Here is a 27563-nt window from a genome sequence, read left to right as displayed (position 1 = left end):
GGTTTCCCAAGATCAAATTCTTGGTGCAGGAGAATATGCTGATCCACAGGTCCAAGCTCTTTATGACGATGAAGTACTGTGTCTATGTCACCAAGCAGCTTTAAATGCTTTGAATAGGATACAAGATCCAGCAAAAAGGGTTGAATCATATACCAGAATTAGGCAGGGACAGAGAGAACCCTTTATTGACTTTTTGCAAAGATTGATTAAGGCTCTGGACATAGGGGTAACAGACCCAGAATCTAGACGAATACTTCTTGAATCTCTAGCTTTTGAGAATGCAAACATAGAATGCAAAAAGATAATTGGGCCTTTAAAGTCTAGATCAGCACCTATGGATGAATGGATTCAGCATACGATGAATGTTGAGACGTTTAGCTATAATGATGAATCTTGGGTAGGAGAAGTGATTTCCAAAGCAATGAGGAGACATCAAACTGCCAGGTGTTTTAATTGTGGTAAATTAGGACATTTACAAAGGGATTGCAGGCAAAGAATTTCTAGGAATAATATCTCTTCTGGGAATGACAAAAATAGGAGACCTCGACCTTCAGGTATATGTAGGAGATGTGGTAAAGGCAGGCATTGGTCCAACGAATGTAGGTCAACAACAGATAGACGGGGCAATCCGATATCATCGGGAAACTCCATGGGGGGCCTCTCGCAGGCCCCCAAGCCAACAGTGGCCCAGTCATTCCCAGTCACAGTGGAGAACGTGCCTCACCAAGAAAATTAAAAGCTCCAATTTCTGCTGTAAAAAGTAATACTGGTCTAAATGATGAATTACGTGTGGAGGATGAGTCAAAAAACCCAGTAGGACAGAGTAAACGTATATTTTGGCAGACTTCTATTAATGATCAAAGACCAAAGCTAAGAGTCTGTATAAATGGCACTTTTATTGAAGGCTTATTAGACACAGGTGCGGATGTAAGTATCATTACCCCAGAATCTTGGCATCCGAATTGGCCTCTTCAAGAGGTAGATGTTCAGTTCCTAGGAATTGGAACCCTATCTCGTGTAAAACAAAGCACAAGATGGGTTGAATGCATAGGGCCCGAAGGGCAAATAGGAAGACTAAGGCCATATATAGCCAATATTGCCATAAATTTATGGGGCCGTGACCTGCTACAGCAATGGAATACCCAGATTAACATTCCTGTATTTCCAGGAATTCATAATTCGGGGAAGGATATGATGAGGTATTATGGAAAAAGGTCACCAGCCATTCAGGCTGTACAAGAACATACAGCAAATACCAAACCTTTAGAGGTACCAACAGCCCTACCTTTAAAATGGCTAACTGAGAAGCCAATATGGATCAAACAGTGGCCTCTAGCTGAAGATAAACTACAGGCATTGGAACAGCTGGTGCAAGAGCAACTAGATGCTCACCATATTGAAGAATCAACCAGCCCTTGGAATTCTCCTGTGTTTGTTGTAAAAAAGAAATCTGGTAAATGGAGAATGGTGACAGATCTAAGAGCTGTCAACAAAGTAATTCAACCTATGGGCCCACTACAGTCTGGAATTCCTTTGCCTTCTCTGTTACCAAAAGGATGGCCTCTTATAGTTATTGATTTGAAAGATTGTTTTTTCACTATACCGTTACAAGAAAAGGATAGAGAAAAATTTGCCTTCACAGTGCCTACTTATAATAATTCTCAGCCTAATAAGAGATATCAGTGGACTGTCCTCCCACAGGGTATGCTCAATAGTCCTACACTGTGCCAATATTTTGTAAGTAAGCCATTGGAAATAATTCGTAAACAATTCCCCAAGTCCATCATTTATCATTACATGGATGACATCTTGTTATCTGATTCAAATAAAGATACTTTAGAAAGGATGTTTGAAGAAGTAAAGAAAGTCTTGCCTAGGTGGGGATTACAAATTGCCCCTGAAAAGATTCAAAGAGGAAACTCTATTAATTACCTAGGTTACAGAATAGGGTTAGAGAAAATTAAAACGCAAAAGGCACAAATTAGGAGAGACCGCTTAAAGACTCTTAATGACTTCCAAAGATTGTTAGGAGACATTTCCAGTCTACGACCAGCTGTTGGGATAACACCTGATCTAATAGTTCATTTAAACAAAACCTTAGATGGTGATAAAGATTTGAATAGTCCAAGAGAACTGACAGCTGAAGCAGAAAAGGAACTGACAATGATTGAGGAAAAATTACAGGAGGCACATGTGGATAGGGTGAACCCAAATCTTAGCTGCATCCTAGTCATATTGCCTTCCAGAATTTCTCCTACAGGGATTCTAATGCAGAGGGAAGATATTATTTTAGAGTGGATATTTATACCTAATAAACCAAGTAAAAAATTAAAAACTTATGTGGAAAAAGTCTCTGAATTAATTATAAAAGGTAAGCTGAGACTTCGTCAACTAGCAGGTATAGACCCAGCAGAAATTATAGTGCCTTTTACTACTGAAGAAATAAAAAAGTTATGGGAAGACAATGAACCGTGGCAAAGAGCTTGTGCTAATTTTTTGGGAGAAATTAATAGCAACTATCCCAAAAGTGGTAGACTTAACCTCATAAAAAGAACTTCTTGGATTCTTCCTAGAATTGTACGTGATGCTCCAATAACTGGAGCCCGTACTTTCTATACTGATGCAAATAAATCAGGGAAAGCAGGTTACAAGTCAGATGAATTGAGTAAGGTGGAACAAAGCCCTTATAATTCTGTCCAGAAGGCAGAATTATATGCCATCCTTATGGTGCTAAGGGATTTTAAAGAACCTCTTAATATAGTTACAGATTCACAATATGCAGAAAGAGTTATCTTGCATATTGAGACAGCTGAATTTATACCAGATGACACAGAGTTGACTTCATTGTTTATCCAGGTACAAGACATAATCAGGAACAGGTTTTGTCCGATGTACATAACACACATCCGGTCCCATACAGGTCTGCCTGGTCCTCTAGCCCAAGGCAATGCTGAGATTGATCAATTATTGATTGGAAGTGTGTTGCAGGCCTCAGAATTTCATAAGAAGCATCATGTCAATAGTAAAGGCCTAAAGAAAGAATTTTCCATTACTTGGCAACAAGCTAAGGACATTATAAAGAGATGTCCTACTTGTTCTTTCTATAATCAAACACCGTTGCCTGCAGGGAGTAACCCAAAGGGTACTAAGAGAAATGAAATCTGGCAGATGGATGTGTTCCACTTTATGGAATTTGGTAAATTAAAATATGTACACCACACCATAGACACGTATTCAGGTTTTCAATGGGCTACTGCCCTGAGCTCAGAAAAGGCTGATTCAGTAATCACACATTTATTGGAAGTTATGGCCATCATGGGTATACCTGCACAAATAAAGACAGATAATGGTCCAGCATATGTATCTAAGAAAATGAAATGCTTTTTTGATTATTACAATATAAAACACATTACAGGTATACCAAATAATCCTACAGGTCAGGCAGTTATAGAAAGATCAAATCGTACTATAAAGGATATGCTGAACAAACAGAAAGGGACTGAAAATACCCCCAGAAATAGATTACATAATGCTTTATTAACCTTGAATTTTCTTAACGCTAATGAGAAAGGAACGACAGCAGCAGAGAGACATTGGATAATGGAAAAGTCTGCTGAACTAAATCAACCGATTTATTTCAAAGATGTGCTGACCTCTCAATGGAAGCCAGGAGATGTGCTACGTTGGGGAAGGGGTTTTGCTCTTGTTTCCACAGGAGAAGAAAAATTGTGGATACCATCAAAATTAATAAAGTTTCGATTTGAAGAGGAGAAACCTCTTGGAAAGTAGAAATGACAACTTATCTACAATGATGATATTCATACAGATGGTAAGAAAAACATATAGAATGGGGGCAGGGTTCTGTTCTTATCTCCACAGGAAAACACTCATCTTTGAAAAATTCAAGGGATCCTGGATATTTGGATACTGACAGATGGAAAAATACCTGCCCAATAGGAAATATCAAGAAAACTGAAAGGGTTGTGTAAGTAATATTAAACCATATTTCTAAATTTATAAAGCTGGTTTTGAAGTTGGACTCTGGCTCAGTCCTTCTCCAATTCCAAGCCTGTTAGTAAGAGAAAAACCCAGAGTTTCTGGAGTTTCTGTCTCATGTCAAGAGCCATGACATGGGACAGAAAGAAATATGAGTTTAGAAAACATCTTTGCTTTTCTTCATATCTATCATACTTTTCATTGAATATATCTATCATGTCTTATATTGAATATATATATATATATGTCTATATGATTAATGCTTAAGTTTTTCATAATGAACAATGAGTTTTTCCTGAAGTGACATTTGAAGTTTCCAGGAAGAAGATGGGGCCCCATAACAACAACTCCACCTGGTTGATATGACGTCATGATACTGATAGCTCTACAACAAGACCTGCTTTGGGTACCAGCTGCACAAGACAGTTCCAACTTGGTTAGCTGAAATGGTGCACATCTTATACAACATTTTGGCCAGACCTGCACAAAATACTCAGAGACTATTGGCAATTTTAAAAGACATTGATCTTGAAATTTAACCATCATTTTACTTTCACAGGATCCCCCAGAAAGAACGTCGCCCCTATGACAGCTGGAAGTAATTTTAGAGGACGACGTCCCCTCTCCCAGTAAAGTTTGCCCTTGGGTTTAGGGACATCATTTAGGGGTTGATTATAATTAGTATACGATTGGGGGTTGGGGGAGGAATTTTATAAGCTCAGGGATCATTTTGAAAAAAAAAAAAAGAGGGATGATGGGATAATAGATTTGTAATTGTGAGTTACTGTTGTTAGACAAATATATTGATATAGATTCTTGTATATTGATACAAAGTTAAATTGTATTGACTATTGTATGCATTCATGTTTCTACCTCTATTTAAAACATTTTTTATGTATTGACATATATTGTATTGATATATATTGTATATATTTACCATATTGCAGTGTACATTTCTATCTCTGATTAAGATACTTATATAGTGTTTGTGTATTGATATATATTTACCTACTGCAATGTATATTTGTACATTGTTTATATTTGGAGGTCATTGTCCTCATTTGTTTCACAGTCGTTTATTGTCTTAGTCTTTAAGTTAGATAGATATTGAGAATTATATAGACTAATAGTCATCTAAGTTTGTCATTTATAATTAGACTAATCAGGTTCTTTAGATATATAGAGATTATACTCAGTATAGATAGATAATCTTCAACTTCTTCAAAGAGCTGTAGAAAATGGCCTTTAATCTAACTCAGAGTTTTGTGGTAGTGAGACACAATTGCTCCTGGCAACACCACTCTATTCCCGAGAGAATGTTGAGCACCAAAGACACTCCACCTGGAGCATTTCTTTTTGGCAGAACTGGCCTTGGGGCAAAGAAATGCCCATACCTCAACCACTGACAAAGATACAGAGCATGCATCAATGGATAAAACAGGGCTGTCTTATCCTGCCAAGACAGGGTAAGATAGTTTTGAAAAGTTGCTTGCCTTTGAAAATGGTGTGTCAGTTATGTTAGGCCTTAGCCAAAGTTGGTTGCTTCAACGCTGCTAATGTGACTTTGGGTGATTGCCTAGGTAGCTAGTTGTCTCTGTGATTTGTTGCATGTTTTGGAAGTTGTTTTACTGAACTTCCTAATTACCCAGGTAACATTATTTCCCTTCTCAGATCTTTGATGGGGTTGAAGACTATATAAATGTAGTTAGTTTCTCTCATGACTTGGCCAAGTTATTTATTATACAAGACCTAAGCTAGTTAGAATAGGATATTTGTACTTATTGTATATAATTTCATAGTAGGTTTAGAACTCTCTTATTTAAACAGAAGGGGGAGGTGTTGCGGGAGGTCCTCCCACTCCTCCAGCCTATCGCCGCTGAGATACCAGCCCCTTGGGGCGTGGTCTCTCTCCCTTTAAAAAAGCAGCCACTTCCCTCTCCTCTCTCTCTTCACTTCCTGCTCCGCCGGCGACTAGACTCCTGGTTGCGTTGCGTAGAGGGCCGTTGCCTGGGACAGTGATCTGTAAGTTTTTTCCCCTTTAAATAAATATCACCCTATTAATCATAATCCCACATTGGTGTGGCATTGTTGTGACTTACGCCTTCACATAGTAGGGTAACATATGTCTTAGGGTTTCTAGTGCTGTGATGAAGCACCAACCAAAGGTAACTATGGGAGGAGGAAAGGGTTTGTCCAGCTCGCATGTCCAAGCAAGGTCCATCACTGAGGGAAGTCAGGTAGGAACTGGAGGCAGGAGCCGACACAGAGGCCACGCCATGCAGGAGTGCTGTTTACTGGCTTGTTCCTCACGGCTTGTTCTCACTTTGGTCACTAAGATGCTCTGCAGACTTGCCTACAGGCCAATCCGCTGAGGACATTTTCTCAAAGTTCTGTCCACTGACATAAAAACTAGCACATGCTTCACACATTGTCACTAGTCACACTGCACTTTTGTGCAGCAAAGCAATCAGTACGTGCATGTTACTTGATAATATGAGATAATTACTACTGATGTCTGTATTACACTATACTTCACACTACTTTATAAAATGTGTCTCTAACACACCGCACTACTCTGCTGGCACTCACGCACTCATGTTTAGTCTTTCTCAGAAGCATTCATTAGCATCTCTTTTACATCCTAATTACACATGCGGGGAATCTCTGATGCCAACATCTGTGCCTCTTTCAAGCCCTTTGTCTGATTCATTTCTCCTGGGTCTGTTCACTTCAAAGGCCATGCTCTAAGTCGGACCATATTCACCTTTTAAAACCTTCTCTTCTGCTTTTAGTTGAACATGCCTCCATGGAGGAGGACATGAAGTCAAAATCCAAATAGTAAAGAGACTCAGGAGAGAGAGAGAGAGAAAGAGAGAGAGAGAGAAGGAGGGAGGGAGGGGGGAATTGAGAATGGTTGGAAATGGGCACTTACTTTCTAGGTAAGCTAAGGTTTGCAAGTATAGTGTGTGTCCTTAAACAACACAAGAACCAAATTGCATGTCCACTCTGAGAACAGAATGTCTTACACAGCAAGGAGCCGTTAAAACACCCCACTTGCCAAGAGCTTAAAACATGGCAAACAGTCAGAGACAGGAAGGAGGTCAGAAGCATGACTCTAAGGAACAAGGATCCCTGGTGACTTGCAGACCATCTGGCTGAAGGAAAGTGGCTGCTGACAAGATGAGTCCATTAATCCAGGAGATAGGTGGTCACTTCTCTCTTGCTGATCTTCAAATCACCTGTCCAAGGTGGTGGGCTTGGCCAGGCCTGCTCACGGCAACAACTCCCCAGGAAGACCCAAGTCAGGAAATACAGGAAGTAAGGACCATAGGTGAGCAAATGGCAAAGGTACCAATACAGCATCACCCAAAGATGGTAAAGGTGTGTGTGTCTGTGTCCTATAAAGATAGTAAAGGTGTGTGTGTTCATGTTCATGTCCTATAAAGATGGTAAAGGTGTGTGTGTTCATGTCCATGTCCTATAAAGATGGTAAAGGTATGTGTGTGTGTGTGTGTGTGTCCTATTAAGGACATTTTTTCCCCACATCTTCTGAAATTCCAAACTTTGCTTCTGCTGGGCTCACGGAGAATCTCCCAAATAAGGTGATGATGATTGTTTTTTCATTTATTTTAGCTTAATGTTTTAGCTATTTTTGATTAGAAGGAAAAATGGGGCCATATTGGGCTGGGACTGGAAGCAGAGAAGCTTTCTCTTGCAGGAGATGGGAGCTATACATGGAGACCCACAACTGGACAGTGTGCAGAGACTGAGAGACTTGGGAACACTCGGCTCTGAGTGGGGTGTCATCATCAAACCCTTCCCCTCAGGGCTCAGGGAGGTATGAAGAAAAGGAAGTAGAAGGCTGTAAGAGCCGGAGGGCAGGGATGACAGCAAGGACACAGTGTCTCCAGACAACAGGACTGACACACACATGAACTCAGAGACTGTGACAACACACACAGGCCTGCACAAAGAGGCTGCTGGCCCTGAGAGGGGAGAGGAGACACAAGCCCAGAAGCTATCTCCAACTGACAACCACTTGCAAAGGAAAAATTAATTTTCTCCAGCGAAGTCTCACTGGATATATAAACCACACTTAAAGGCAGGCCCCCTGTACATAGAGGGCAACACAAAATGAATTCAATGGTATTTTTGTAGACTTTTTTTTGCCTCATATTAATTTGTTTGGGCATTTTTTATCTCATTGATTTTTTGCTTGTAGGGTTCCCAATCTTTTGTTTATATGGGTCGTTTTGTTTGTTTGTGTGTATATCTGTGTGCATGTTTCCTGTGCTTTTTTGCTATTTTTATAATCCTTTTTTAAATTTGCTGTTTGTTTTCTAAATAGAGAAAGGCATAGAGCTGGATGACTAAGAGGGTCTGGAAGGAGAAACCATGATCAGATTATGTTGTATGTATTTTCAGTAGTTAAAAATGTGTGAGTGTGTATGCACGAACATGTACCAGGAGAGAAAGCACTCACCCTGGGCTCACCGGCCGGCTAGACTGGCTGGCCAGCACTGGGGGACAGATATTCTACCTGCAGAGCTTTCAGGCCTGTGCTAAAGACCCAAACTCAGGTCCTCACCCTTATGCAGCAGACATTTCACTGACTCACCCCAATCTCCTAATTTAATACTTTTGAGACCGAGTCTCACTACTTAGCCTAGGCTGGTCTTGGTCTTAAATCCTGTCTCTACCTCCTGAGTGCCAGGACTGCAGGATATACTGTCACCTTGCTGCTTTATCTTTATGCTACTTTGTTTTCTCAGATATACAATTTACGCACAGTTTCTTACTAACTGCATAGAAAGAAGCTTGAGCACAGGAACATTGCTTTGAGGGCAGGGCATCGTTCAAGCTAAGAAGGTTCCGGTGGTTTAGAAAGACATTTCCACCAGATGAACATTAGTGCTGTTACTCCCATTTTCTCATGCACAGTATCAATATGACAAGAACACATGGATAAAAATAACTGTTTTCCTTTGATTTGAGATGTCACTAAGCTAAAAACCTAACAGGCATGCCTCCCAGAATAATTAAAGTTTGTTTCCCTCTCAATATTTAAAGGTAGGGTCTCACTATGTAGCACTGTCTGGCCTGCTGCCTCCCACTCACAGAGATCTGCCTGCCTCTGGCTCCTGAGTGCTGGGATTAAAGGTATGCACCATCACATCTGGCTTGTTTCTTATTTTTAAAATAAGAGCCATGTTTGTTGGTTTAGACTACCTTATGACTGTGTTCCTAAATCCAGTGCACTTTTCAGAACACCACATAGGGCTTTTAATTCCCACTGCAGCAGAAGTTCACAGATATTTTTGGGAAAAAAAAATCCTGTTTGCTAGATAGGACAACCTGAATTTCTCTTTCCTAACCACTACCATGAACACATTTTTAGATGAGCAGGAATTCCAGAATGGCAGTGCACAGCTAGGGGTAAAATGGCAGTCATGGCTGTTCCTCTGCAACCATCTCCTCAGCTCTTCCTGACTGGACACTCCCTCTCATGTGGTATTTGAAAAGCACAACCTCTGAGCAAAAGCAAGACAGAAGTTCCTCCTGTAGAAGATGTTTACAAGATCCAGGACTCCTTATGGAGGGATGCCACGAATATCCAACATCCACATTCTACCTGAACCCTCATCATCTCTTATGAGACCCCTGCAGTGACTTTTTAACTGGTTTTCCTCCTCAATTAAGACATCCTCTTTATTTATTTGTTGTGTGTATGCCCTCATGTGGCAGTAAGAAAACTTATGGTATCTGTTTTGGTTTCCATGTGGCTGCAGGGATTGAACTCGGGTTGTCTGTTATACATCTCACACATTTACCATTGCCTTTAGCAAGTGTCTTTACACACTGAGTCTCAGGACGCCTCTAACACTTGTCACTCGGCTAATCCTGAATTACAGCCCTGGCTGGATGTCTTCTTGCTCAAGATGTTTCTAACAGCTCCAAGTGTCTACAGCATGTCACAGCCTTCTGGAGTTTAGGATTCAAGTCTCCCATGTAACCTCAGTTTATTTTCCAACATATTCTATTATTTGATTTCACATCCCTCTCTTCCTCTCCCAACTGCTACACTTCCTTTTTCTTCTGCTGTGTTTTAGTTTGTACTATTTTCATGTTCTAAAAAACCATTTTTAAGCACACAGAGTCTCGTCATGTAACCCAGACTGGCTGGGCCCATGGTTCTCTTCCCTCACCTCGGCCTCCACCGTTGGGAATATGTGCGGCCACACCTGGCAGCATAGTAAGAAATGAGGTACACACTTACACTCACTGCACCAAGATCCCCACGACCAAGCATTTGTCAGTGGATGGCTGGATACGGAAACGAATCTTATAACAAACTGTGCTAATTTACAAACCAGTACCAACCAGTGATAGGTAAACATGGAGAACTTTGTTAAGTGAAACAAGCCAGGTGTTCAAAGTAAAATATCACCAGAGCCATCAGGGAGAGAGCTAAGAGCCCTGAAGGATGTACTTCAAGCAACAACACTGTACAGAAATTCCAGAGCCTCACTCTTTTAAAGGAAACTCATATTTTTACAAGCGCCTAGTTGTGATTTAATTACCTTTCAAATGTACGATGGCATGCTACAACTGATGCAGCTGCTGTGACAAGGAGCTTGAAAGTGGCGTCATCTCTACCTCATACATATTAGTAGCCTGCTTTATTTAAAAAGCAAAATCAGGCCAGTGTGCTCACCTTTAATGCCAGCACTTGGGAGGCTGAGGCAGGCAGATCTCTGAGTTTGAGACCAGCCTCCAGACTGTTCTATATAGATGAGTTCTAGGCTAGCTAAGACTACAGAGTGAGACCATGCCTCAAAAGAAAAAAAAAAGGGCAAAATCAGTCTTCTAAATGCTCATAAGACAATGATGCTCCTTTGAATCACACCAAGCTTAATTACTAATTCAGCAAGATTAAGACATAAAAAATCTTTTTTACAAGTGACTAAATTCTTTTTCAATAATGACTAACCATTTTGTAATTAGCACATTTATGTTTAAAGTGAATTGAGACAGCTAGTTTACACTATAAAGACTAAGTTAAAGTTCAAATAAATAAAACAGTTCATCTGTGCTGAATGTTGCTTTGAGGTATCAGCTGTACTAAGGTACTCTATGATAAATGCACGGGGCTCAGTGGTCATGGCCAGGTCTGCACAGACTGAACTGACTGGCACGTCTGGGCATGGGCCCATGGGTATATGATACAGCCCCTGTGTCTCTTCTCAAGGCTGAAAATAACAACACTGCCTCTCAGTCTGTGTAGGAGTCGTGGAAAGAATACCGAAGTAGCCAGACAGGGCCTGACACAGTTAGCAGCATCCTTGATCACCTGTCAAGTGCCGTCCCGAGCAGGAAGCTGGAGACATCAGCTGGCCAGGGACATACTAAAGAAGCCATGTGGTTGATATTCACAGCAATTCCAGACAGCAGGAGACAAATGAAACCACTGTGCTTTTATACAGCTTGGAATAACAACCTGTGGTCTCAGTCATCTTCTGGGGGAAGGGGTGGTGTCTTAGAACATAGTCTGTACATTAATTACTTAATATTAGTAACAAAACAGAAGCTATTGTCATTATTCTTCCAAAAACTAAAATGTGGGTCAAAGGGTTATTGTACTCCTCAAGGCTTATGCTCACGCACAGCTGCAGGACCTGAATTGGTAGCTTGGCTATGGGACTGTCCCTCTGACACCATGTCTACTATCTATTCCATGTCTTTCCTCTCCATTGTCCTGTCAATCTCTTGATGCTAGGCATGGAACTCAGGGAATGCCAGGCATGGATTCTACTACTCCATCTCTAGACCCTTTAAGGTCTTAAAGTTAAAAAAACAAACAAAGCAAAACCTTAATGTTTGCAAGGCTGATGAAATCATGATTGAAACAATGTTTATTGCTACAAATGTGTACGACAATAGCCGGTCAAAACAGATAAAAATCAAAAGTGGAATTGCATATGATTCAATGCTGTTGCCTTCGACTGGATTTGGAGTGGGGGCTAGTAAAGCACACCTCAGGGTGTGTGTGTGTAAGGATGGCTAAAGACAATGGACCTGTGGAGGAGAAACTGAGGGGGAAGTCAGTAGCTGTCCACGAGACGAGTGTGCAGAAGGAAGAGGGAGACACCAGCCCACAGGCACAAGTGCCTTTCTTCCTAACAAGTGTCTCTCACTGCTGTGGTGCCCTGAGGACAGCAGAGTCCAGCAGCTTCTGTCAAGGCCTGGGACTACACGGTAGCCCCCTTATCCTGAGGTTTCCAGCTTTGTGGATTGATTAGCTGTAGGATTCTCTGTTTTCAATATATAAATAGCCACTGCTAGACCATCGATAGATCTGAGGAACTTTGTAACTCTGAAGAGGTAATATCAGTGAGTTGATTCTAATACATTTAACACTGCTTTATACCTTATATTTTGTTTACCTCAAATTCTTTTTATCTTAGACATGGAAATTTGCTAGTTATCATATATTATGTAACTAAAATTCAAAAAGTAAGGTTCTATGGAAATGACAAAACATACTGAGTGCGTTTTTCCAAACAACCTTACCTCAACAGGTGATGGGGAGCTTGATGGTAGCAGGAAGGGAGCGACAGCCATCTGATGGACTGCGTCTTCGTTTCTGTGAAATCATCAAGGAGAAGAATCAGTACTTAAAAAAGGTTAAGTTTCTGACTCAAATTACAAATACTTCCTTAGTTCTCAGTTAATGTGTGCATAACACCACAGAATTAAACATGTATATGGAGAGATCGACACACAAAGCTCTTACACAAAGACAGGTGTTGTGCTCGAGAGATACCCGGATACAATTACTAATGAAGAAGAATGGGAATGCCAGGAGTCAGTAAATCGGGCTTAGGGCATCTGATGCTGAAGGAGATAATTTTGGAAAGGTGTCAACTCTTTCGACATTGTGGAATGTCAGATTTTCAAACGCTGGGCACCACCTCTAGGTCCCACTCATGTTCACAGTGCTGTGCTCTTTGGACTGGAGGGATTCCCAGCCCCCTCATTTGTCTTCAAACTTTGTTCTGCAAATGAAGAATGTCAAGCTATCTATAGAGGCCCTGCATGGCAGACTGTGAGGAGCAGTGATGGATGGGGAGAGAGGAGCTCTGGGAAGATGATGCCTTGTGGTTATGTAATGCTGCCTGCCATCTCAAATGAGCAGAGCAGGGAGGAGCTAGCATCTAATCAGATGGGGACAGGAGCACAGCCATGGCTAAAATGCCAGTTCTGATCATGTGGCTCATTTCTGTGCTGCCAGCGGACAGTAGGCAGTGCCTTGTGGGGGATAACGACTGTCATCCATTATTCACCCATCATGCGGGATCAATGTAATTAAGCTAGGATTTATTTATGTGAAGCTTTATCTTTCACAAATAAAAGCATGAACTCACAAATATTATCAAATATTATGTGACTAAAAATAACATAATATGTTAAGTAATGTGCTTAACATGTGGAAGCTGGTGATGTAGTTCAGTGCTAGAATATTTGTTAATCACATGTGAGGGCCTGAGTTCGATCTTAGCAGTAATAAGGGAAAAATAAACAAACATAAGGCCCCATATATCTCTCCACATAGGAAGGTGATTTACCTGACTTGGCAGCTGGGTAACAAGTCCACTGGTCTATGTCATTCCTACTTCAGACCTCAGTCACAGTCATGTCCCTACGTCCTTGAAAGGCCTGTCTTTAGCCAATTTATAAACCCTATCCATCCTTCTCAGTATCATTCAATAACCTCAACAAGATGACCGGCTCCTCTCACAAGGGCCACGTTTACCTTTATTCCACTGACATATCCGGCTGGGGTCTCCTCCTGAGCTCACCATCTGCACATTGTCTAACTCCCCACTTTAAGGGGCTCTACCGCATGTCTGACAAGCATCGCGAGAAAAACAGAGCTCAATCCTCCTCTCAGTCTCCAGAACTCTCTGTAGCTGATTCTCACCTGAGTGCTCACAAAGACTTGCCTTCCTGTTTAACCAGGAACTAAGAGCCTTTGAAAATTTGGTCTGCCAGTACACGTTGATCATATCGGCCCCCACGATTCTCTCATCCCTTCCCTACCACTGAACCTGCTCTTCCTCCCTGTAAGCCCCTTTCCTACTTTCACACCTACCTGTGTGTGTCCAGCTACATTTAATTAGGATCACTTGCATGAACACAGGTGGTGCGCTGAATCTTTCTAGAAAAAACTCATCTCTCGGTGGCACTTCCATTCCATGAACAAGTCCTGTGACTCTATATTCAAAATACATCTTTAATCTCTTCACTGCCTCCCAGCCTACCCTATGTGCTGGCCACCACCATTTTTCACCCCGACCGAAGAAAGATTTTTATTTGATTTCCTGTCTTACGTTTCTTAGCATCTTCACTGAAGTTCATTCTTCACCCAGCAAAGTTATGGTGGTTTTAATCGATAAGCCTGACTATACTAATCGCCACCCTTGCCTCCCCTCTTTGTTATCATCTTTGTTCTGACCGTGAACTTTTATCTTTCTTACATGATGTTATACTTCTCTTCTGGCTTTAAATCATCCTACAGCTTCTTTTACATTGAAGAGGCAGTCTACTGTGTTACTCCTGGGAGCAACCTACCTCTAGCTGTGGGGATGGATTTGAGGAATCACTTCTCAAAGTCTTTGTTTCTAGACTGTTAATGGAAGCAGACTGAACTATCCGAATCCTAAAATGGAGAATATTCTTTGGGAAATGAGGCTGAGTATAAGGAAATAAAGGGATTGACGAGATGGCTAAGTTGATAAAGTGCTTGCCATACAAGCCTGAGGACCTGAGTTTGGGTCCCCAGTATCTAAGTAAAAGCTTGTGCCTGTAATCTGCTGGGAAGGTGTAGACAGGTGATACCTGGAGCGCCATGGCTAGCCAGCTAGAAGAATTAGCAAGTTCCAGGTTCAATGAGAGACCCTATCTCAAAGAAATAAAGTGGAGAATGAGAGACGAAACTCTCAACACTGACCTCTTGCCTCCGACTGCATGCACAGACACCTGTATACATATATGTATACATAAACATGTACACACATTTTTAAAAAGTAAAGTATAAATATCATTTCTCATCTTGTCCCTTTTTTTGGATTGCCCAGTACTTGAACTAGATCAAAACAAGTGTGAGAAAATCTAGAACTATAAAGTGCTATAGAACACGGAGAATTTGTTTTTTTTTTCTGATAGCATTACTGATGCCGTGAACACACCACAATTATGCATGTATGTAGAAGACTACAATTACAGGAGTACAATCCAGTATTCAGTAGTTGCTCACACACAAAAAAAGCAGTCAGCTAACATGGAGTAAGTAATGGATTTTCCCAATGGTAACTGCCCTTCTCATTCAGTTTTCCCCATGAATGGACCTGTGAGCAAAAAGCAATTGGGACACACCTGCTCCAGATGTGGCGTTCACAGGGCAGAAAGCACTAGGAAGTAACTAAGTAGACGACTTTTCCTTTCTCTCTCAAAGACTACAAGCATTGAAAACATGGCTGCACATATATTTTGAGGTCATGATTAATTGTCTCAGGACAGCTTAAATCAGGTAAGCTATCTCCTTAAAATTTAATAATTTCCTACAAATTTGTATGACTTCAATGTCATTAAAGTCCACTAATTTTTTTTAACCTCACATAGTAGAAAACCTACAAGTACTGTTAATGGACAGAATAAGTTACAATTCATAGTCTTTTATGACCCACCCAGTAGTGAGTTCACACAGCCCCCATCAGGTTGTAGAGAGTGGCATCATAGTGGCTCCAAAGAGGGAAGACACAGGAGAAGAAAAATGGAAGGAAAGAATTGGCATGCAAACAAGCAGTGGGCCAGGTGACATCTGTGGAGACTTCAGGCCCTCAACAGTCTAAAGATTCTCCTAAAGAACCAAATCTATTTGCTTTATAATCAAACTTTTATTTTTTTAAATGGTTTTTCAGACACGTTCTCTCTTTTTTTTTAAATATTTATTTATTATGTATACAATGTTCTGTCTGTTTATATGCCTGAAGGTCAGAAGAGGGCACCAAACCTCATTACAGATGGTTGTGAGCCCCCATGTGGTTGCTGGGAATTGAACTCAGGACCCTTGGAAGAGCAGGCAATCCTCTTAACCATTGAGCCATCTCTCCAGCCCCCATAATCAAACTTTTAAACAATGGTGAAAGTGTCTGAGGCATTCATATGAGATACCACGTGGAGTTGCAGGTGTTTGTATTTTATAATTATACTAAGCGCTGATAGAGAGAGAAGACAATGAAGTTCCATCACAGATGAGAGTTATTCCAGGGTACATTTCCCTGTGTGTACTGCAGTGACCCCAACCCCTGGGAACTGTGTTCGAAGACACCTATTGGATGCCTAAGACCAAAGTAATGGACCCTACTGATACTCTGTTTTCATATGCACAGTGTTCTAGTTTCCTGTGTGCTGCTATGATAAAAACACTCTGACCAAAAGAAATTATGGGAGGAAGGATTTATTTGGCTTAAATTAACAATGCAGCCCATCATTTAGGGAGTCAGGGCAGGAACTCGAGCAGAAATTTGAAGCAGAAACCATGGAGAAATACTGTTTGCTGGCTCATGGTTAGCTAACTTTCTTAGAAAGCTCAGGACCACAAGAGATGGTGCTACCCACAGTGGACTATCAATTAAAAACTAAGCCGGGCGGTGGTGGCGCACGCCTTTAATCCCAGCACTCGGGAGGCAGAGGCAGGCGGATCTCTGTGAGTTTGAGACCAGCCTGGTCTACAAGAGCTAGTTCCAGGACAGGCTCCAAAACCACAGAGAAACCCTGTCTCGAAAAACCAAAAAAAAAAAAAAAAAAACCAAAACAAAACAAAAAAAAATCAATTAAAAACTAAGACAATTGAAATTCTCTTCTTAGATGACTCTAGTTGTGTCAAAATGATAGTTAAAGGTGACTAGGACACAAGGATCTCTAGGATGGTTTCAGACAGAGAAATTAACACAACAAGAACAATAACAAGATAGTCATGTGAATAGGCTATCATTTTAAAGTGCTAAGGCAAATGTTAATATTTGTAGACACTGATTAACAGCTGGGTAACTGAGACCAGGGCTAATGGGCAGGAAATGTCCCATCTCTGTACCTGCTGTGCCCTATGACAGTTGCTTGAGCTGTTCTTTCTCCTACTACAAACATAGGGAGAGCATCTTATTTCTTTGAAATCCCAGCTGACAGCAGACCACTTAGCAAGAGAGTATGCACACTACAATGCCTACAGCATGAGTGACCTTAGAAAGGATGAAATGGAAGGCAGTGTGATTAAGCTAAGTCCTGTGCTTTCTAACCTGCTTCCATGAGTCAATCACAACACACTGCTTGCAGTCACTTCTCCACATGAAGGACATGGTGTATGTCCAGCTCACAGGCAGCACCTGGAAGGCACATCATATCCACACTAGATAACACAAACAGCCTGCCTCATTGAGTGTATGGAGCAACCACATCCCAGAGTCTCAAATTTTAGAGCAGATACACAGAGCTCAGTAGTGTGTCAAGACACTACCAAAGGCAATCCTCCAGTTATTACAGGGCTCACCAATGCCTCTGTGTGGACATCTCTAAGATGCCCTGCTGCATTAGGACCACCAGTTTATAAAGTCCTGGGACAGAATCCAGGGCTTTGTGCATGCTAGGCAAGGACTTTACTAACAGAGCTACACCCCAAGCCTGTTTTCCTTTTAATTTAAGCTGGTTAGAGTTTAATTGGTTGAAGCTCAATGATAACGCTCATTTTATTTTGAATATGTACATATATTTGACACATGTTTACAATATGAATATAAAAATGAATAAAACATGATTGCCGACTTGATATCAGCAATTAGCGAGGAACACTGCAAACAAACAGAAAATTACAATTGTCGAATTACTACCCTGGGGTTGTCAGTTTAGCTTTTCTCAATAGGATATTAAGAACACTACTAATTCAGTCTCCTATTTGTAGAATATGTATATATATATATATATATATATATATATATATATATATATATATATATATATATATATATTTTTCGAGACAGGGTAGCTTTGGAGCCTGTCCTGGAACTAGCTCTTGTAGACCAGGCTGGCCTCGAACTCCCAGAGATCCGCCTGCCTCTGCCTCCCGAGTCTTGGGATTAAAGGCGTGCGCCACCACCGCCCGGCTTGTAGAATATATTTATAGCAAAATATATTTTGGATACTGATTTAAATTCCCTTCTGTTAAAAAAATAATATACTCATGGGGCTGGGAAGACAGCTCAGAGGGTAAGAGTACTTGCTGCTCTACAAGTATAAAGGCCTGAGTTCAAATACTCAGCAGTCACACAAAAAGCTGGGTCTGGCTGCGCATGCCTGTAACCCTAACATTGAGGAGCAGAGAATTCCAAGAGTTTACTGGCCAGCCAGCCAGCATAGCTCAAAGCAAGCTTCTGGTTTATTGAAAACCCTGTCTTAAGGCAACAGGGTAGAGAATATCACTCTGTGTGGGGGAGTAGGGAGTAAGGTGATGTGACGCATGTGTGGTGTCTATACGTGTACCTGTATGCTCACATGCCAAGCTAGAGCAGCACAAGCAAATACAAGCACCACACTCTCATCATGCCCACAAAGATACATCGGCACTGGTGAAAACCACGCAGTATGGATTCAGCAGAATTCTAAGAAGACCTCTGAGATTTCCTCCCCTTGGGCACACAGCCAACAGTGAAGATGGATCAGTTTATGTCATGTGACACAGCTGACTTCAGGATAAAGGGAGACTACCTGACTGTTCCTGAACTAATCATGAGAACCCTTCAAATAGAGAACCGTCACGTCTCAGAAATGCAGTGCCCTGACCTCTTAATCTGATCGTTCCGTGAATTCTAGCCTGAAGAAAATTCTTCCTGGAACACCTTGAGCTCATGGTTGAGGATACAGGGGGCTATCTGATGAGGATGATTAGGGACTGGAACACCTTGATCTCAGAATTGAGGGGGCTGTCTGATGAGGAGGAGGGACTGGGCACACCCCAAACTGAGCCACTAAGGAAACAACTTTAATAAGAAGGAGCTCACAAGAGAATCTCCCTCACAGGCCACACACTCAAGACTCTCTAGCCCCTGATTTCTGCCTTGTTATCAGAAAGCCTACCTCCTGGCCAGCAGGAGGGGTGCTGTGAGCCACCGAATCTGTAGTGATGCAAAATATACAAAAAGAAAACTGTGATATCTATCATCTATCTATCTATCTATCTATCTATCTATCTATCTATCTATCTATCTATCTATCTATCTATCATTTTAAAGACAAATTCTCATTACATAGCTTATGAAGGCTCAGAACTCACTATGTGATCAGTCTGGCCTTAAACTCTAAATTTTTCCGCCTTAGCCTCTTGGGTGTTGGAATAACAGGCATTGCTACCAACTTGGAAAACACGGTCAGCAGAAATAGCATCTGAATGTTTACTATACCCTTTAATCCAGAATGCCTCCATGTTGTAGTTACAATTTTCTTCATCTTCTCTTTATTTTACATACAGCTGAAGCAACCCACTAAGTTACTAAATCACAAGAGGAGTGATTAAAAACCATGTTCTACTTAGAACTTCTTCTCATAACTATTGTACTAAGAGTCCCACCAGAGCCCCAGAGACACAGATGCCATCTTCTCTCATAGGTTCAAGTTAACTAGACTACCTTGGGGAAACTGCTATAGGTCCACAGTTTTCTCTTAAATCCATTCCATAAACATCCTAAGGGAAAGACACACACAGTTCCAAGCTTGTTCACTCTACCAACTGCAGTCTCCCTGAGCATCGTATTTACATTGCCCATTTATATGGGTACAATGGCTAAAACATGCTTTAAAGTGTTATTATTTTAAATAGTATAGACAGAACAAGCAGTAAGCAACACAGCAGAGCATGAGCCCCTCATGTACCTTGATCACAGTTACAGGGCTGCTCCCACGTTCCTTTGGTGTCCACTTCTCCTCCCCTGGCAAGCCAGGCCAGTAACTAATTGTTCTTTTTCTACTTTGATGATTATGGAAAGACACACTGACAAGAAATATCTAGGCACTGACACTACAAAGGATGATCAGGGTGAATGGAGAGGCCTGAAGTTTTGCTGAAGTTTGATGGGGATATAACATGAAAAAAAATAAATCTTTTGTCATTAAAAATTAACTTGCAACTCCAGCTGCAGGGAAACTAAAATCTTCTGGCTTCTGCAGGCTCAGGCATGCATGTGGTATATAGACATATATGCAGTTAAAATACCCATACACATGAAATAAGTAAAAATTATTAATATTACTAGCACGTATGTGTGTGAATACTTTTTCCTAATCATTTACTCTGAGGTAGTATCTGTCTTTGAGGTTGAGGTGTGTTTCTTATATACAGCAGAAGGGTAGGCTCTCTCTTTCCCATAGTATTGGGACTCCTTCCACTGCCCCAACTGCCAGGTGTAGCATGAATTCTAACTGTTCTTAATAAAAACCCAGAGTCAGATATTAGGGGGTGAAAGCTGAGAGTTTAGAGAGACATTTTACATCTACCGAATCCTCAGAACAAAAGGGTGATCCTGTCCTCAGACTGTCTCTTTAGACTTCTTCCTCTGACTGCATCCTCAGACTGACTGCTTCAGACTGCAATGAGCCCCTGTCTCCTCCTGCCTTATATTCCTCTCTCTGCCCAGCCATATCACTCCTGTCTCCACCTCCCTACTGCTGGGATCAGTTTGTGATCTTACAGACTGGACCAATTTCATGTAGCCCTGGGTGGACTGGAACTAACAGAAATTCGTCTGTCTCTGTCTGCCGAGTCCTGGGATTAAAGGTGTGTGCTACCACTGCCTGGCCTCTAGTGGCTTAACTCTGCACTCTGATCTTTAGGCAAATTGTATTTGTTAAAACACAAACAAAATATTACTACAAACAGGATCACAGTTTCAAGTGCATACCTTATCTTTGAAGACAATTTTTCTCTAACTCCTTAGCTTTACCTCTGTCTCTGTCCTATGTCTACCCCAGCAGATTTCTAAGACTACAAAGCTCCAAACACGCCAGCCTCAGGTGGTCCTTTGGAACTAGTGAGCCCTAGACTTGCTGAACGCTGATGTAAATCAAATACTTCTGATGGGATTTCCTACCAGCTCAAGCACCTGCTTTGGACCAATATTCCAGATCACTCCAAAGTGTCCTCCACTTTGCTTTGCAGATAGTCCAGCAGAACCTGGGCAATGAACCAGATGTCCCCTGTCCCCTACTGGCCTTTAACTGGCATTCCAGCTTTCCTGGGCTCTGACAACGGTGTTCTAATTTCATTTAAGAAGCAATTACAGAAGAGAATATGCCACCCCTTATCTCAACAAAAGGAAGTAATGTTAGGTACAAAGGAAACTAGTTCCTCTCTACCAGATGGAGTCAATTCCCTTCTCTCTGGCAGAAGGGACAAATGGTTACCTTTGGTGCCTATTGGCACACCAGGACCCATGCTGACTCCATGCTCCTTTATTATTACAATTACCTGTTTAAAAGTTAGAGGCTGAAGTGCCACCTAGTCACCACTACAGAGAACAAATATGCGACAGAGAGGTGGGAACGCTAGAAAAATGGAGCAGTGTGTGCGTTCTCGAGAGGCAGAACTGGAGACTTGAAGGCAGTGGCAGGCGAGAGAGGGCTAAGACTAACATGCTATCATTGCTCAGTAGGGTCAGCAGGATGGTGTATAACAGCCTGGAGCTTAGGCAGATGTAGACCCAGCCCCAAACCAGCCACATGGCTGTGGGATGCCCCTGGCTCTGGGCAACAATGGAGGCCCAAGATAAGGAAAGGTTCACTTTCTGGACTGGATCTCCTTGAAGGAATACCATGGCCTGTGATGCCACCGGAGGCCATGTTAGTGTTGGTGGTCCATGCTGCTGCTCCAGACCATGATGAAACCTGAGATCCATGTGGATGCACGCAGTCTGTGCCACTGTCTGATGCCTTGGTGATGTCCTTGGGCTTTGCTGCCTCAGGACACTAAGATGATGTGAGCGATGTCTGTAACTACCTGAGGCCATGTTGAGGCTATGTAGTAGCCTATGCAGCTGCTGAAGGCCATGAGTGAGCCAGTGGTCCTGATACAGCCAAGGACTGTGTTGATGTCTACAGCCCATATTACCACCAAAACTCCAAGCTGATGCCTGTGGTCTGGGCTGCTGCTTGAACCCATGCTATGTCCCTGTGTGAAGGAGAGTTGACCCACAGCACCGTGCTAGTGACACATGGAGACAGGAGAGTTGGCTTAGGCCAGAGTACAACTCTCTTCAGCGATGGCTTCGGTGCAGACGCAGGTAGAAAAGGACACATCCTCCCTTACAAGGCTGACCACTAGCAATCTGACCACGCTCCAGTGAACATATGGACAATACAAAAGGTACTTTTTGGGGGAAAGGGTAAGGAGGGATGAGGAGGGAGGCCATGGGGGAGGGGAGGTGGACATGGGAAGACTCGGAGGTGAGTAAGATCAGGGTACACAATGAGAGATTCCCAAATAATCAATAAAAAATAATTTAAAAAAATCAGAGGGTTATAAAACTTGCAGAAAGGGTTTCTCAAGATAGGTACTATGATCTGATTGACTGGCTTACTTCATAGTCATCACATTTTAACTGATTGAAGCAGGTTGTTTTTCTGTTTCACTGATTCATCCTAATGCTTAGATGTTGCACCTCTTTGTATTCCCTGACCTCAGGCAATCTAAAAAAAAAAAAACCAAAAACAACAAAACACTATAGATATTGGAGGCCCTAAAATTAAACTCCCCAGATTATGTCATTCTCCTAAAACCAGCGGGAATGTAGTGGGTTACTAAACTATAGTTATGCTATCTAAACTATCTTGGGAAAACTGGTCCCTGGTTACTTAGACCAGTTACACATCTCTATAGACCGTGTCCATGACCTAAGGGTTATGAAAACTATTTGTTGATCATCCAAAAATGGGGTCCTCTGGGGAAGCCCTTTTGTCTAGGTCTAATGTCCTTCCCCAAATGCATCTGCCACTTAAAATTCTATCCTGTTGCTTTCTGGACATTACTATAGGCCCCTGTATCATAAACTGTGTACCTACATATATAAAAAGGAGAGTCAACACGTTAAATTATTAACGTTTAGCCCTATCAATGATTGATTCATAGGAGCAAGAGCCATTGGGGAATGCAGCAGCTAAGGACTCCATCTTAGGTCTGACTCCAGCCCCTTGAACAACCTGAGGCTGTTAGTTAAAACCAGGAATCCCAGGAATGCAAGACTAGCTATGTTCCCTCACACCTGTGGAAGTGCACTTCCACAACAATAAATTGTGGCTTTTACCTTTAAAAGTGGCCCTCCCATTTTAGTTGGGCCTTAGTCCCAAATCCAACCAGAGAACCCAGAATAGTTGCAGCTTAAATAAAAATTTGGCTGATTACAACTGGTCAGAGTTGGTGGCATTTTGGTACTTTTTAACTTTGAAACATAAGCACAACATTTTGTGATATTGAGTGACAGTCACTTAAACTTCCAGGTCTTAGGTCTTCATTACCATTAATATATTTAGTGTTATCTGAGGCACCAAACTTAATGATTTCATTCTAAAGGCTTTGTTCTTCTTTCTTCTCATTCCATGAACCTCTCTTAATCCACTTGTATCATTTGCATGAACTGACAAGAGAGTCCATACTGTATCTGAATTAATCCAAACCACTCCCTCTCACCAGGACTAGAGTAAGTCAAAGACTTACCACCATCTGTGCTGTTCTGCTTACTATACAGGCACCTATTCACATTCTTAACTTTTAACTGCATGGCTTTACAAAAGATGTACACAGTAGGTATTTATATTCTTAGGAGGATCAGTGAGCCCATGACAATAATTTCTGAATGAGGAAAAATAAAAACAGACATCTCATGGGTGAGGGTGGGTATGTTTGTAAAATGCTACCATTTCTCTTTGGTCAGTCTGATATGTCTCTAAAGAGTATGTTCATTTCTTTTAATAAAAGTGTGCTCTCTGTTATAATTTATAGAAAATTTTGAGCTTACTTCTAAGTTGCCAAAACAACTTTGAAAGAGAACAGTATTGAAGATTTTTCATACATCAAAACTTACCACAAAGATACAACAATCACCAAGAGAATGAGATGAAAAGCCCAGAAATATACCCTTTTGTATGTGATTGAAAGATTCTCAGGACAGCAAAGGTACTCAATGTGGAAAATGATGGTCTCTTCAACAGAGCTGCAGAACCCAGACAGTCACATGCACAAAACGACACTGGATCCTTCCTTTGTAGTCTAGGTCAAAATTAATTCAAAATGGATCAAAGACCTAAATATAGGAGCTAAAATTGTAGGAAAAAAAACACTTTTGGAAGAAAACAGAGGGGGGAAGTTTTCCAACACTGAATGGCTAAGGCAAAGCAGACAAACAGGATTGTATCAACACATTGTTTTCATCTAATGCAATCTAAAGAGTGACACACCAGTGGGTAGGTTTCAAACAAATACAGCCATAAATCCTGCAAGCCAACACCCGCCTGTACTGTCAAGCTGACACCAGCCTGTACTGTCAAGCCGACACCCGCCTGTACTGTCAAGCTGACAACAGCCTGTACTGTCAAGCTGACACCAGCCTGTACTGTCAAGCCAACACCCGCCTGTACTGTCAAGCCGACACCAGCCTGTACTGTCAAGCCGACACCCACCTGTACTGTCAAGCCGACACCAGCCTGTACTGTCAAGCCGACACCAGCCTGTACTGTCAAGCCGACACCAGCCTGTACTGTCAAGCTGACACCAGCCTGTACTGCCAAGGAGCAGAAGTAGCAAAGGAAAAATTACCAGTTCCCTCCAAAGAAGGGGCCACCAAAACAAACAAATAACCCCCCTGTTTTTCAAAGACACTTTATATTTTTTCAAGAAAGATGGAGGTTGGGGTATAGCTCAGTCACAGTGCTTGCTTGGCAAGTATGAGGTTCTCTGTTCAATCTCCAGCAACATATTAAAGGAAAGAAAAAGATGGGTATAGTTTGGTTCCAACACTTAAAATAATTTGATGAATTCATGTGATTCATATTCATGAACAGTCCTGGAAAACATCTGGTCATTGAGATTGGATAAATCACTCTCACAAAAAGAAATCTTACTGTTACAGATATATCAAAGATGCAAAACCATTCCAGAAATGGCATGGAATCATGACTAGATTAAATGCAATCATAACAATGACTTCAACATAAGATCAAAATGCAAAGACTCTTAACCTCAACTTATTCTGAAAATGGCATAAATATACTAAATTTACAAACAAATTCAGCAAGTGAATACAATTTAGGCTTAAAAGGTGTTATGGGTTGTAAGACAGTTTCATTTTTGAGAGCACTTGCCACCAAACTGACAACTTGAGTTTGATTCCTGGAACCCACATAAAGGAAGGAAAGAACCGACTCAAGTTATCCTCTGACTACACACACACACACACACACACACACGTGTGCACATACACACATACATGCCCACTCTCACATACACATATCATACATAAATGTGCACAAACACAATAACAACAAGTAAAAAAAAATTAAGGCACAAAAACACGAGTGTTTCTGTACAAGGCAAGAGTTAGAGCTTAAGAGCATTGTGAGGGACCCTTACAGGACCACTATACTAGTCAAAAACAGAGAAACAGCCTGGATGGCATCAGTGGCTTCCTCTGACCTGTTCTGGATGTCAGCACTAATGTCAGGCCTCTTCCTCAAAACTGTCCATCATATATAGCATGGATGATGCCCACTGTGCTCTTGAAAATCCCTCTTTACAGGATTTGAAATTACACACACACACACACACACACACACACACACACACACACACACACACACTGGCAAGGCAGTCTACACAGAGGAGGCTGTATTCAGGTCAGGGATGGATAGCTGAATGTGGCATGCAAAAAGTCAAGGAGATTAATGATCTTGAATTAATCTTGAATTGAATACAGCTGTATTCTTCCAAGAAGGAATGCTTTTTTCTGCCAATCAATTTCACATGTGCCAGCTAACACCCTAGCCTTTGGTTTCTATGCACACTTGCTTCTTGTCCTTTGGGTCTCAGCTGAGCATCTCTTCCTGCGGTTCCTTTCCAGAGCTCTGAAGGGCACTTAGGTAGCTTGCTCTTTATCCTGTAAGTGTATCAGTACTTACAGGCTGATAAGGGGATAGACTATTTGTTTTGTTCACTGCCTCGCCTTAGGGTGCTACTACATCCCTTGCATCACTGACTACAACAATAAGAACAGTGAACTCATGCTACATAAACAAACAGATGGATGACCCTTTATAAAAGTAAGTCTCATACTGAAAACATGATCCTTCCCTCCTATTTATCAAGTTAGATGTCAGGAGTCAAGAGTGCAGTGAGAGTTTCTTAAAGCAGGGATCTGAGCTGGGTGTTTGGATGGACACTGCCTGGAGACGCCTCTGACATTCATATCAATATCATCTTTCAGGAATATGTGCAGGCCACACTATTTTTAATTGCCAAAACAAGACATATGTTCAGTCGATACAGCAGGGTGGCTCCCGTGGTGAGTTCACTTTTACTCTGTAGGGTCTGGCAGCTAGCACTAAATCTTTCCGAGGGTTTCAGTTTCATTTGCCTCTTTTAGCCCCAGGAGTTTTTACACAATACACATTTCTCACATGTAATTACATAATGGAGAGTGAGTTGTTATACATGGCATTTAATTTTCCATAGTGGGGGAAGGCATGACAGGAGCTACAGGCAAGATCATTTATCTCCTTGACTCTCTGCAGGCCACATACAGCCATTCATCCCTGGCATGAATACAGCCTCCTCTGTGTAAACGAGCTTGCCCGCATGGAGGGAAAGCACACAAAGTGGAGGGTGTGGCACAAACCAAGAGTCTAGATTGTAATATGCATCCAGATGGGGCAGAGGTGAATAACTTAGCATAATGTAGTCTATATACTACAAATAAGTCAGATTTACTTATGGAATTGTCTAAAACATAATCCTATATAGAGAAAGGGAGGAAGCAATCATGTATACTCTGGACACTTACAGCAACTAATGTGCACTAAAGGCTCACAGACCCCAGCAAAGAGCAGGTCAGCTAAGGTGAATAAACACAAGCGTTAGGAGAACAGAACACGGATGTGATCATATGCACATACATCATCACACACTAAGGGACCCAGTTAATTAAAACATTACATGTACCACATTTTAACAGCATTTTTTTCCTGAGTGCTAGTTATACCCTACAACTTATGGACAGTTCTCATTTTTATTTCAACAGTCAATAAATTTGAAAAAGAGTCACCAAGGTATAAAAGTCAATAATTTATGTATAATGGAAAGGCTTGGAAAATAATAATTTCAACCAAGGGAGAAAATGTTTCCAAATAGAAGCAACAACTATAGAAAATATAGTATATAAATGCATTTTTAAAATAACAACCTAATACAGTGATATGGA

The 27563-nt window shown here is 41.4% G+C and overlaps 1 protein-coding gene across 9 annotated transcripts in view; it reads right to left on the bottom strand.

Moving 5' to 3' along the window:
• Positions 1-27563, bottom strand: part of Patj (PATJ crumbs cell polarity complex component) — a 314603-nt gene that overhangs the window by 93164 nt on the left and 193876 nt on the right. For all 9 annotated transcript variants that reach the window (XM_075944778.1, XM_075944774.1, XM_075944777.1 and 6 more), the window contains one exon: positions 12568-12640. In XM_075944778.1, coding sequence (XP_075800893.1) covers positions 12568-12640 — 73 coding nt within the window. The remainder of the gene's footprint in view (positions 1-12567; positions 12641-27563) is intronic.

Source organism: Microtus pennsylvanicus, chromosome 13 (assembly GCF_037038515.1).
Source record: "Microtus pennsylvanicus isolate mMicPen1 chromosome 13, mMicPen1.hap1, whole genome shotgun sequence".
NCBI classification, from domain to species: domain Eukaryota; kingdom Metazoa; phylum Chordata; class Mammalia; order Rodentia; family Cricetidae; genus Microtus; species Microtus pennsylvanicus.
The sequence above is the reverse complement of the archived record's forward strand: the minus strand, read 5'-3'. Positions and strand labels throughout refer to the sequence as shown.